At 28.9% G+C, this 12552-nt stretch overlaps 2 protein-coding genes and 1 non-coding gene across 5 annotated transcripts in view; all 3 read left to right on the top strand.

The window, feature by feature from the left end:
- Window positions 1-1120: 1120 nt before the first annotated feature.
- On the top strand, window positions 1121-3856 carry LOC106100009 (DNA-directed RNA polymerase II subunit RPB1-like). 2 transcript variants are annotated; one of them, XM_013278738.1, is made up of 4 exons: window positions 1121-1152; window positions 1853-1938; window positions 2244-3168; window positions 3579-3856. In XM_013278738.1, the coding sequence occupies exons 2-4, from the start codon at window positions 1857-1859 to the stop codon at window positions 3685-3687; spliced, it is 1116 nt and encodes a 371-aa protein (XP_013134192.1). In that variant the 5' UTR covers window positions 1121-1152; window positions 1853-1856; the 3' UTR covers window positions 3688-3856. The 2 variants fall into 2 exon arrangements, with proteins under 2 accessions (XP_013134192.1, XP_013134182.1); XM_013278728.1 differs by lacking the exon at window positions 1121-1152 and having other exon boundaries at window positions 1795-1938.
- Window positions 3857-8063: 4207 nt separating this feature from the next.
- Window positions 8064-12552, top strand: part of LOC106100249 (protein-glutamate O-methyltransferase-like) — a 12062-nt gene continuing 7573 nt past the window's right edge. For both annotated transcript variants that reach the window (XM_013279054.1, XM_013279047.1), the window contains exons 1-6: window positions 8064-8364; window positions 9966-10071; window positions 10264-10481; window positions 10730-10886; window positions 11214-11363; window positions 12076-12153. In XM_013279054.1, the coding sequence (XP_013134508.1) occupies window positions 8165-8364; window positions 9966-10071; window positions 10264-10481; window positions 10730-10886; window positions 11214-11363; window positions 12076-12153 (909 nt within the window). In that variant the 5' untranslated portion in view covers window positions 8064-8164. The remainder of the gene's footprint in view (window positions 8365-9965; window positions 10072-10263; window positions 10482-10729; window positions 10887-11213; window positions 11364-12075; window positions 12154-12552) is intronic.
- Trnak-uuu lies at window positions 9551-9623 on the top strand. The gene has a single exon. It is a non-coding gene; the product is annotated as a tRNA-Lys (tRNA).

The following is a 12552-nucleotide window of genomic DNA, read 5'->3' as shown; positions in this document are numbered from 1 at the left end:
ATTTCATTACTATTACGCGTTTCTTATATCGTATATCGTTACGTGACGCTTAGAATCCATTCTAAAATAATCTCAAATCCATTTTCACATATAAATCTGTTCCGATAGCATCGCTATGGGAACATCCCTACCTCAAAACTTGACTCTTCCTAGTAAATACGTAATAGAGTAACAGGTGTATATTTTACTTAGTACAAACTATATTTACATAAAAAAGGTATAGATTATAATAATTTTCTTTCCTTTCCAAGGTTAAAACGCAAAGGTTTGCTTTCTGACTAGTTAGAGCGCCATCTAGTGTCGAATAGTATTATTAATGGAATTTAAATAAATATGTCAAACTTAAACATAATCAAGAATTATGCTATGTAAATATTAATTAATACAACTTATTGAGTAATCTAATTTTATTCTGATTACCTTTTTTATTTCATAACATACACCTAAAACTTTTATAAAGTTGGGACACTACATATAACTTTTAAGTTGTAGTAGTAATAGTGTATGGGTGTAGACGACATTTGGCGATCTTCTTAATTAATTTTAATTTGTTATTACTATACAAAATTGTACTTTTTATCATAATTACGTTTTATTACGGTTTGTTTATTTGAAATCATCACTCGGTTGTATAACGCCATCTATTGATGAATTGACTAAAACAGTTACACGTGCCGTGATTGGTAGAGTCGGTGTTTACAAACAAAGTCGGCTTTCTTTTGACAAGACGTAGCTTCACTTGCAAAGATATAAAAAAAAGACATTTAAAGTAATTTTATTAGCCAGTAATACATTTTTGCAATAAATAACATACCTTGTTTAATCCTAGACTAGGTTCAGGTAAAACTCCCATTTCCTAGGTTTTCTTAGACTTCAAAAATTAAACAAAATACTCCACACATAATCTCTATTATTTCTTGACGAATTAAAATAAAGATAATATGTCAGTTTTTTCTTTTGTTTTGTTTTAATATTTGATAGTGTTTAAATCGAACTTGGAACCACGGTCTTTACTAACAACTGAACACAAATGGTTGCGGCATCCTTTGAACATAAGAAAAAATAATTTCGACACCGCCCAAAACTTTTATTCTTCGTTTATATTTAATACGAGAAGGTTGTCGCCAGCTTGTTTTAACTATAGTTAACTCGGTAAATATATCTTTGTTTTTATTTATTTATTCTTTTCAATTTTAATGGAAATAACATATTTAAAAACTTGTAATTGCGCGTAATAATTAATTTCGCATTAATGTCTGTGTTCAATTTTGTTTATTAATTATTAATATATTTTTGTTAGTTGTTTCTCGCGACTTCACACGCGTGAAATTAAAAAATAATAAAAAAGTCTCATGTTTCTTGCTGATAACGTAGCTATTGAATGGTGAAAGAATTTTTTCAAATCTGCCCAGTAGTTTTTAAGTTATTTTAATAACACAAAAATACAAATCTATCCTTTTTATTATGTTTATATAGATTTAGATTGGATTTTCAAATATCCATTGTGTTAATTTTCGGTAAAAAACAATAATTTGACACACAGAGACTTCTTTGTTTTATTTTTTTTTACTTTAAAGACTCATTTTGATCAACATGAATAAAATCTTTATTTTAAATACATAATAAGTTAATATTTACTATTTAAATTTTCATTTCTTTTATTATGATAGTAGTAATTAAATTCTGTAATTTATTTTCTACTACAAATTAAAAGTTTTATAATTGACTTAAAATGAAATGTGAAAGATGGCCGATCAATGTTTAATAATCCAATAACATTTTTCTAACATTAATTTCCATTTGTTATAATTTAATATTATACAGTGAATTTTATAATGGTGTAATATTTCAGGATTATGTTCCCTTTCAAAGACAACAGGATGGATTATATGGCTGAAATAAATCGTTTATTTCCGAATACAAAAACAATTGAAAATGGTAAGTTCTTTTTTCAAACTTTAATTTAAAAATGGATGTTCTCTGAATAAACGTAAACTTAAAACAATCTCTTTTATATCATTAGGGCTTTTGTGAACAAATAATTAAATATCGGGAGTTAATTTATACATATAAATTTCTGGATCAATCCAAATTAAATTTAAAGTCTAATTAATATTATTCAAATTCAATTATTAACTTGCTTATAACCCTTTTTTTATTGCTAAAATAAACTGAATATATCAGTTTTCTTGAAAAAAAAAAATTAAGAATATCTCATTTATATAGGGTTTTATTTTTTTCAGATGTTCAACCAACAAATATTTTCAACAGTACCTATTCACAATCTCCAATTAATTCAACATTCACGAATCGATCTTCGAGTTCTGATTCTACATCCCCGGAATCCTATCCTGATCTATTCTCATCGTTTCAAAGAACTTCAGAACTTTACAATCTCAGATCCGAGACTCCCTTACAAAGTATACATCCTTTAGGCATCCGGCCTCAGAGACCAATTGTAGGTAGAAAAATCCTAGGTAATACAGAACATTCTAGACCTTTACCTAACAGAAACATTGACAATGATTCACTAATATCCAATTCCTGGATCGATGATTTCACTCTACCTAAATCTACAATTTTCGATCAAAATCAAATACGCAATTATGAATTGTTTCCAATTGAAAAATCCTCACCAACCACTTTTATGACTCCTACACCAAATCTCTCACCTATAACATCAATTTCTACCTTTTCGCCTATACAATCTAACTTTACAGCTGCTAGCTATTCACCTATTAAATCTAATATTTCGACTGCTAATTTTTCGCCAATCAAAGCCAACCTTTCCTCTACCTTTTCCCCTATTGAAAACTTCACTTCGAATTATTCACCATCGAAATCTAACCTCTCGACCGCTTCGAATTATTCATTTTCACCTAGTATGTTGGATTTTGCGCCATCTTCACCTATGTTAATCCCGAATTACAACCCAAGGCCAATGCCAGATTTCACCCCTCCGGGATATTCTGTGGCGGGTACATCAAAGGATGAAATAGCTGAAGAGAAGATGTGCAAATTCTGCAGAAGAAATGGGGAGACTCCTTTAGTGTATATGACACATTTTGTGAAAGAGAAAATTGGGAAAAAGCACATAGTTACATGTCCCATATTGAGGTTGCATGTTTGCTCGGCTTGTGGAGCGACTGGAGATTATGCACATACTATGTAAGTATATTTTTAAATGTCAAATATGTTTTTGTTAGGATTATGTTTGTGTCAATATATCCCATCATTACTAACAGATTATGGATATCCATAGATATGCGACTCTATGGTTATCCATGGATATGCAACCCTATAAATATCCGTAATACATTTGTGTTGCCAGTTTATAAAAAGTTATCTATAATGGGCTGTGAAATATTTTTTGTGTTGTTAATTTTTATAATAAAATAAGATGTTTGTTATCCAAAGTGGATCAATAGGAAGTTTATTATTTCCCCAAAATATTTCTGATTAAAAACATTAATAAAATGGGTCAGTAACTGATTAACCTGGCCATTGATAATATTAGTTACCATAAAGAAAAGTGTTTCTTGTAGATTATTTTATTAATTTTTTATTGTTGTTTTCAGTACATACTGTCCTTTACTACGAAAATGCAACAATGGAAAACGTCTGGAATCAACAACTATCACATTAAAGAATACAAGAATAAAGAGCAACGGCAAAAGACGCTACTGAGAGAATTAATCTGTAAGTATTCTACACTAAAGGATTACACATGCCAGCTGTCATGCCAGCTACTGTCCTAATATGTTTAAACATGCCAGTAAATTGTTCATGCTTTGTACTCCCCTCTTTCCCCATTGACCCTTTACCAACATGGTTGTCCTCTTGCACCCTTGAACTCTCCCTCACTCCTCTTGAGACCTGCCTCCCTCTCTACCCTTTATCCCTCCTTTCCTGACCTTGACCTCCTCAGTCCCTCCCCTTGTCTCCAGCCTTAACCCCTTGTGACCTCCTTGAAACTTGCATGTAGCTACCATAAAATCAAATATGTTACCTAATTGCCAAGTACTGATATTCCAGTTAGCATTTACACTTACTTGTAGCTGGCATGTGTCAGTAGCCTGTATTAACAAACTCCACTGCGGTGACAGCAGGGTTAGTAGAGGAGGGGACAGGAAGGGGAATATCTTTTATGTCCCTATCCTCTGTTAAAGATAACATTGTAAAAACTATGACCAGTGGTAGCTTCGCTTTTTAGGCGAATCCACTTGTTTATTGCCACCTCAAATTTTTTTTATTCATATTTTCGTCTGTTTTATTCTCTTTTACAGAACAGAGACATTAATTATGTATTTATATAAAAAATAACAGTAAGTGGAGTTTGGTAGGATTTTGTTGCAAAAAATTGTTTATATATAAGTGTTTTTAAATGATAGAGAACTGTTAGTTTTAAAATGTGTTGCCATAATTAATAAAAAATACTAAGAATGGTAGATGTAATTGTTTTAACAGTATATTGACTGATTTAAGATAATAATGCAATTAGTTAATTAAATGGGTTAGAAATAAGTACTTTAAATTATGTGCTGTAAGAAAAAATGCTATGGGTTTAGATTTTTTTAACGGGTTGGCAACTTTTCAAATTATTAAAAAAAGTTGTTAAGATTTAAATGATTTTAACCGACTTGCCAAAAGAAAAAGGCACTTAATTTGTCTGTATGTTTTTTTTACGCCTCAAAACATATCTGTATTTAATAGAATATTCGAGTTTTATGGGTTCTCTGAGTGCCAAAAGTGCACAAAAACATTGATTTTATTCAAAGAGGTTCATAACAAAATGTTTTTTTTTTAAAGTTTTTTTTATTATGATAAAATTACATTAGTTTGGTAATAATATGAATGCAGTTAATTCTGAAATATGTGCTATTATATTAACTAAAACTTTTTGATCTCTACTATTTGTTCATTTGTATTTTTTGAACTAATTTTTATTATGATCTCATGTATGGAAACGGGTCTCATAGCCATTTTATTTGATTTTAACATAGATGTTAAGAAGAAAAAAAATATTTAGATAAGGTATGCGTGTTTTTAATTTAATTTTAAGACTGAATATAGAAAATCATGAAACATACAGATAATTTTGACGAAAACTGACATTTGTATCAATAATTCAGATTTTTTAAGTTTTTTGTTTATAAAATATTTTAATTTTACTACATAACTGTTATAAATACTGAAATTGACGAAAACCAAGAAACTCATGTTGTTATTAATCCCATTTTTTATTTGTGTTTAAAACACTATAGAAATTGTTTGTTTTTTTAAAGAAATTTTGACCAAATATTTCATTACACCTAGTTTTTTTTTATTTTTGTGTTGTATATTTTTATTTTTTCAATAACCATAGAAATAGGATATTCCTATTTTGTACAAAATTGACAAAAATATGAGTCTTAAAATCAAAAATCTTCTTTTTTTTTGTTTTTGTTCTGTTTTGTATTTTTTTCTTTTTTTTAAAACTTTGACGAAAAATGACCCAATGTATCAATGATCGCGTTTATTTTTATTTTAAGGTTTTTTCTATTTTTATTTTAATTTTTAGTAATAATGGGTAATTATGGACACTAGTAAATAATGCTTAAAACCATAACAGAATGTAGTTTTTTTAAGTTGTATTTTTCCAATGCAATCTAAAATATAGCTGCATTAAAATTGGAAAAAATATAAAACTATACTAGACATATGCAATCCAGTATAGTTCTGTACTTTCCAGTAGATATCCAGCTAGAATTTCGATTGCTGGAATAGGAAAATGTAAACCGGGTATAAGTAAAAAATAACACTCATTCTAATGGAAATTGAAACCCAAAGTTGTACCAAAAAATGCTTTACAAAATTATTGTTATATGTTATGTTGATTTCTTTATTGACCAACTTCCCAAAAGAGGGAGGTACTTAATTCGTCGATATGTTTTTTTTTTTTTCTTTAATATTTTAGAAGCTAAAAGTTAGTTTTAAGGAAGACTTGGATTAATAAAAAATAACCAATACAAATTGGGTTATTTTTAGAAAATCTTTTAATTTTGACTGTTTATTGACTGATTGATTGTAATATGTTTTTTTTTATGTTTTTAATAGTTTTGCTTATTGTGTAAAGCAAATATTAAGTTTTAACTGGAAAGTAGAACTGTAGTGTTAAAACTGCATGTTTTTAGATGGCTTTGAATGTATGGCATTATTTTTTTAAGAAGTTAATAATTTTGGAGTTTTTTTTTTTATGTTTTTCATAAAGTATGTGATGTTTTTTAAGATACAGAAAGGCTTCAGTTAAAAGTTTAATTTTAAAGTGCTTTTTTGGAGTTACTTAGCTTGATATTTTCCTGCACAAACTACGTTTTTGTTCGAGAGTTTCGAAAACCCAATGGTTTTCAATATATTTTTGAAATATTGACTCTTAAATACAAAGTCAATTTTTACATATTACATGTTTTTGAAAGTTTTAATACGAAAAATGTTTGTCGAATTTAATGAAATTATAGACGATTTTTAAAATTCAATTATTTAGATGTAAGTTTTATTATTCAGTTTCCATCGCATGAAAGCTGTACAAATAATAGCGCCCCCCTCATTTACTATGAATAAAGAGTTGTTTTTATTGGTTTTTCAAAACCCATAGACTATGTCCAACATAATTGTTGGTAATTTGCATGTTTTTTTCTATATTTATTGTTTAATGTTTTAAAAACTGTTAGAAGAGAAATATGTACATTTGGTACTTTTTGTATTTTTCACGGAAGTGAATTGAAATTTTCTTAATATATTAATTTGATTTATGTTGACTTTTATTTAATCTGCCACCCTACTTACAATTCCATGATTTTGTTATTGAATTAGAAATGTGGGATACACAATACTACGCAAGATTTTAAATGTTAAAATTAACGTACGAGGACACAGAAGGTATTCTTTAAAAAAGTATGTTTAGTTTTATATTGTTGTAGCTATTTTATTTTATTCTTCTGTATAAAAATTTCAAACTATATTTTTAAAACAAATGGCACGTAAATTTAAGTCTAACTGTTAACTAATTTGTTGCCGTCTAACGATCGTTTGTTTAATCTTAAGAGCAAGACCCTCACGATACAGATACAGACTGCGCCTAGTGCGAGGGTACTGTAACATATAAAAAAAAAATCGACCGTATTTATAAACTGTATTTTACTACTCCATGTATAAATGATTGTTGGATTTAAATAAATCATTTTTTCATTTTTAATTTGTAGGAATTTCGTTTCTGCTATAAAGTTATTAGTAACCCATTTCAGTAAATTTCTTACATTTATTTTTTAATTTGCCTAGTATAGTAACTAGTAAATATTATTCTACCTTAGGCAATAGCCTAAATATTCAAATATTCAAATCATGACTTCTGCCTTAGTGTAGTAAAATATTATTTGATGCTTGAACCCTATACTCGTATAGTACCATGAAATTCATGTTCTAAAACTTCCTTTTCGTACGGGAATAGAAGTTACGCAGTTAGCTATATTTAGTACATCCCAGGGTCATTGTATTTGATTTCTTTACTGTTTTCGTGCACGTGTGTTTGAAGATAAGTGTTTATTAAATAAAAGAAAAAAAGTAATAATGCCGGCATACGATTGGGCTATAGATACTGAAAATTTGCCTGTAATGCGAATTGTAACACCTCGGAATGTAGAAATGTGTGGAATATTTGGAATGTAAGTAAAACCATATATTTATATTTTATTATAGTCTTATTTATGATTACGCTTTCACATTATTGCATAATTAAAGCTTTGAGTTATCTTTTAATTTTTGAATTGCTATATTTACGAACAATAGAAGTCGGTTTTCAGGTACTGTTATTGATAAAACAGTTAAAGTATTAATTTAAATTGACGTAGAATACTGATAATAATATAATTTATATCTTCTCCGAAATTTGTATAAGCCGAACTCCTAAATACGATATAAACGATGTTGTATTTAAATTAAAACTTTTGTGGTATAATTTTACAGTAACAGTCTTTGTAAACAGATTGCAAATGTCAAAGTCTTTTTTCCTTTTGCCAAATGTCAATGTCATTAACGTCAGTTCAAAAAAAAATATCGGAAAATTAATCGTGCTTCATACTTTACATAAATTCAAAATTACTGTCATGAAATAAATGTAAAGTTAAAAATGAGCCAACAAAAAGTGACTTCGCCTCGGCCACCATCCAAGACAAGTTTAGTAGCAAGTGGTAAAAATGTAATAGATGAAGACGACAGTACGAAACCAGACTTTATTTACGGAGGTCCCTTTATCAAAGTTGAGAAACCTAGTCCATTTATAAATACAACTACACCAATAAATCTCCCGCTGCAAGGAACTTTTAAGAAGTATGTTTAATTTCATATCTCAAACTGTATAAAAAAAACATAAGTATAACATAGGTTATCTCTTAATATAGGTGATAGATATTATCTTATAAGTATATAGCTTGTAGTTCATCTACTTATATTTATCTCGTATAGAATAATCTAGAAATTGCGGATATTCAGCCAAACATTTGTACAAATGTTAATGCCATAATAAGAAAAAAAAATGATTTATTCTTCACAATTATTCAATTTATTCAACTTTCAGTAGTATTCAATTGTCCATATAAATATTTAGTAATCAACCTGGCCTTGTACACAATATACTCTTCCATACATAAAAAAAAAAAATAAATTCATATTCTCTTTCATGCAATTCATACATCATCATCTTATTCCATATTCAATCTTATCACAACATACATATTTTTTTAAAGAAAGGGGTGATGGAGCGGAAGATTGTTCAATCATTATTTGGTCTATTCATGGGCATCTGCATATGTATGGATTGTGTGAAAGAGGATATGCTTAAGTAAAGAGTGAAATTGATATCTAATTGACATGAGAACAGAACATAATGTGCTGACCCTCCAAAGGTCAAGAGCAGATTTATCACTAATTATAGTATTGATAATTTAAATAATATAAAATATAGCCTATGTTACTCACAGATAAATTACCTTTCTAAAGGTGAAAGAATTTAATTTAAAATTGGCCCAGTAGTTTTTGCATGAATGAAATACATACAAAAATCAAAATCTTTCCTCTTTTCAATATAGATACCACAAATGCCAAAATAATGGGAGCTTTATCTGTATTATTAGCAACCCCATTGCCTCCTTTATGATACCCATTGTACAGTTTTTTTTAACAATTTACATAACTATAGTAGATTATTAATTTTTATTGTATGTCATCACATATGTAATGTAAACAAAACTACACTAATTCATATTAATTATTTGTTCATGTATTGTTAATTAAAGATTTCTTATCACAGTAATATTCCATACAATTGTTTAAACAATATTTGCTGAACCAAACTATAGTATAATTTGGTTACCATTGTTAATTTTATATTAACACTATCTGAGAAGAATTGCATATGAATATTAAATAAATATTGAAAAAAAAAACCTAAAGATATTTTTGTTCTTTGTAAGAAAATTCTAATATAAGATAGATTTTTTGAGTGTAGTATTTCACTGCCCGGATAGCTCAGTCGGTAGAGCATTGGACTTTTAATCCAAGGGTCCAGGGTTCAAGTCCCTGTTCGGGCGATACTTTTTGTTGATTATTTCATATCTGAAAATTTTCTAAATTTCTAATATCAAGATTAAGTTAATTGTTTATTGATTTAATTACAGAAATATATTTTATATGACTGCAAATATTTCATATGTTTGTTTTTTAACAGCAAATGTTAATTTAAAGTAAAAACGTTTACGCCTCTGAAATAGAGGAGTAGGCAGAGGTTATGAATTTTGGAAAATGTATTTTTAATGACTGAAAGAAAAAAGAACTTGACAAAAAAAGACTTGACTTTTTACATTTGCGTCTATAATTTTTTTTTAAGGATTTCATTATTCAGTTTATGTATGTTTGTTTTTTCTTAATTTCAGGAGTTTCGCGTATTATTCTCTAAAAGATAGGTTGCCTGTGATACTAACCAAAGTGATAGACTATTTATCAAGAGAAGGAAGTGCAATTAAATCAGCACATAGTGCGGTAAGATTATTTACATTATTTTATAAATTAACATCTCTGTGTGTTTTTAATCTGTGGTTAATTAGGAGAATTTAATTTCCGACCCTTGTGCTTTAGGTCTCTTCTGTCTCTTATTTTCTTTGTGGTAAAACTGACATAGGTATAGAATAGAAAAATGCATTTCATTGGGTTTTTTATGTATTTTTTTTTCAGGGTGATGATGATATTCAAGGGTTGATACAATACATAACAAAGTTGAAGAACGACCTCATAACTAATAAGAAATACGATTTATTTACGGTTGACACCCCTGAGGCTAAAAGATGGAACAGATGGATAGAAAGCTGTGATAGTCAGCATTATTTTACTAATACATGGGTATTTACTGAATGTTATGTGTATAGAAGATTGAGAGAAGGTTGTGAATTAAGGTAAGATTCCACTAAACCTTCCTTTAAAGAATTAACTGTTAATTAAAAAATAAACAAGTACAAATCTCACTCAACTATTACTTTTAGACATTATAGTTTGATTACTCTAAATCAAAAAATTAAAATCTCAGTTTTAAAACGCAACCGATAGATGGCGCTATTACAAATAGATTAAAACTGTCAGTTGAATTTTTTCGTTTTTTATTTAATTTTCGGTTATTTTAATATCTTTATAATATTTATTTCAGTAAAGGGTTAAAAAACTTCGATCCCTTCGACGATCAGAAGCTGAAAGCGTTCCAGTTCAGTCTGGAGCCGATGTGCGTGGTGGCTGACAAGCTTGTCGGCATGTTGCCGCCCAGTGACAAGGACAAACGGAAAGCTGACTTCATCATGTTGCTAAAGGTATGTATATCCATGGATGGAGATGGATGGAAATGGCTAGTGATGGATATATGTAAATTGTTGAGATGTATGGATTGTTGGAGATGGATTAAGATTTTTAGAGATTGGATGGAAATAGATGGTGGTTATTGTAGATGCATGGAGATTGTTGGAGATGGATGGAGATGTACGGATATAGATGGATATTGTTGTTTATGAATGTAGATTTTTGGATATGGATGGAGATGTACGGAAATAGTTGGGAATGGCCAATTACTTTATTATACGAGTTAAAATTGTCTATGGCTCTATAATCTTTGTGTCTATTACTCAGTAAAAACATTTCAGATTTGTCTATGGGCTAACAAATGCGATCTGTCGCTGTCTATGGGCGAGCAGGTGTCGTTAAAGAACACAGACGGGAAAGAGAGGTCCGCTAGCGTTGTCTCTCTCTCTATTTTAGATCCGTTCAAAATGGTATTGGATTTAAAAGATAAGGTAATTTTAATTGTAACTTTAAAATATATGATTGTTTACGTGATTTTATAAAAACTTTGTTTTTTTTTCTGTACATTTGTCAATATTAACTGTCAAAAAATGTACAAATGACATCTTTGATGTTATATAAAAATTACTGTTACTATGGCAACCTTGCCTTAATAATTTCAATTTATAGTTTTTATCCCTTTCCTGTATTATTTTATTCAAATTTACTCTCTTAGAAGTATGAAAATAAAGTCTAAAGTCGTAAGTGTAGGGATTTTTATAAGAAAAAATATATTAAAAGACATACTGTGATTGCTCACTTCATACATAACTGTGTTCACCTTTTACCTTAGCTGTTCCCGTGCGACTTTATCCGCATAAAATTATGATTTTTTTTTATTGTTCACATTTGTCAAATTATCAATAGCAAATGTCAAAATGACATGACATGACAAACCTTAGCAAACTTTCTTCCTTGATGTTGGCAGCAACTTATGGCCTCTTTCCCACATTACAATTTTTATGCAAAATATTTACTCCCTAAGTTTAATGGCGTGAAAATATATAGCCTAAAGCGTGATAAGTGTAGGGCTTTTTATTAAAAAAAAACATTCAAAAATATACTATAATTTCTGACATCTTAGGCAACAAAGAAGTGTGTGTTTACGCTTTATTATAATAGTATAGACAGATTTTTTAATATCGTTTTTTGTATTATTTACAGGTGTTGGTAGATGACTCGTCTAAAATCTGCGATCAAATCATAGCTAAAACTGACGCCATGTCTAAAGCTATTGCTGCGGTGAGTTTACAATATTATTGCTATTTATAACAAATACTATTTTTCGCCCGCGATTCCGTCCGTGTGTAATTAAAAAAAAAGTGAGTAGTCTATGTGTTCATAATTTCATCGAAATCTGTTCAGCTGTTTAAGCTACAAACTCTAACATCAATCCATCCATCCATCCATCTAAACTTTCGCATTTATAATATTAGTTACATATATAATTTTCAAACTTATTGACTTTTGACAATGATTTAGTTTATTTTGATTTTTTTTTTCAATTCTTAGGTAGGTAAGAAATGAATACAGTGAGTTCTAAAGGACCACATTCACTACCAATTTGTTAGCAAAACTATAACTGTTGAACTGCACAGTTAGAGTTTTACAACTGCACAGTTAGAGTTTTACAACTGCACA

Source organism: Papilio polytes, unplaced genomic scaffold (assembly GCF_000836215.1).
Source record: "Papilio polytes unplaced genomic scaffold, Ppol_1.0 DF824325.1, whole genome shotgun sequence".
Classification (NCBI taxonomy): domain Eukaryota; kingdom Metazoa; phylum Arthropoda; class Insecta; order Lepidoptera; family Papilionidae; genus Papilio; species Papilio polytes.
The sequence above is the reverse complement of the archived record's forward strand: the minus strand, read 5'-3'. Positions and strand labels throughout refer to the sequence as shown.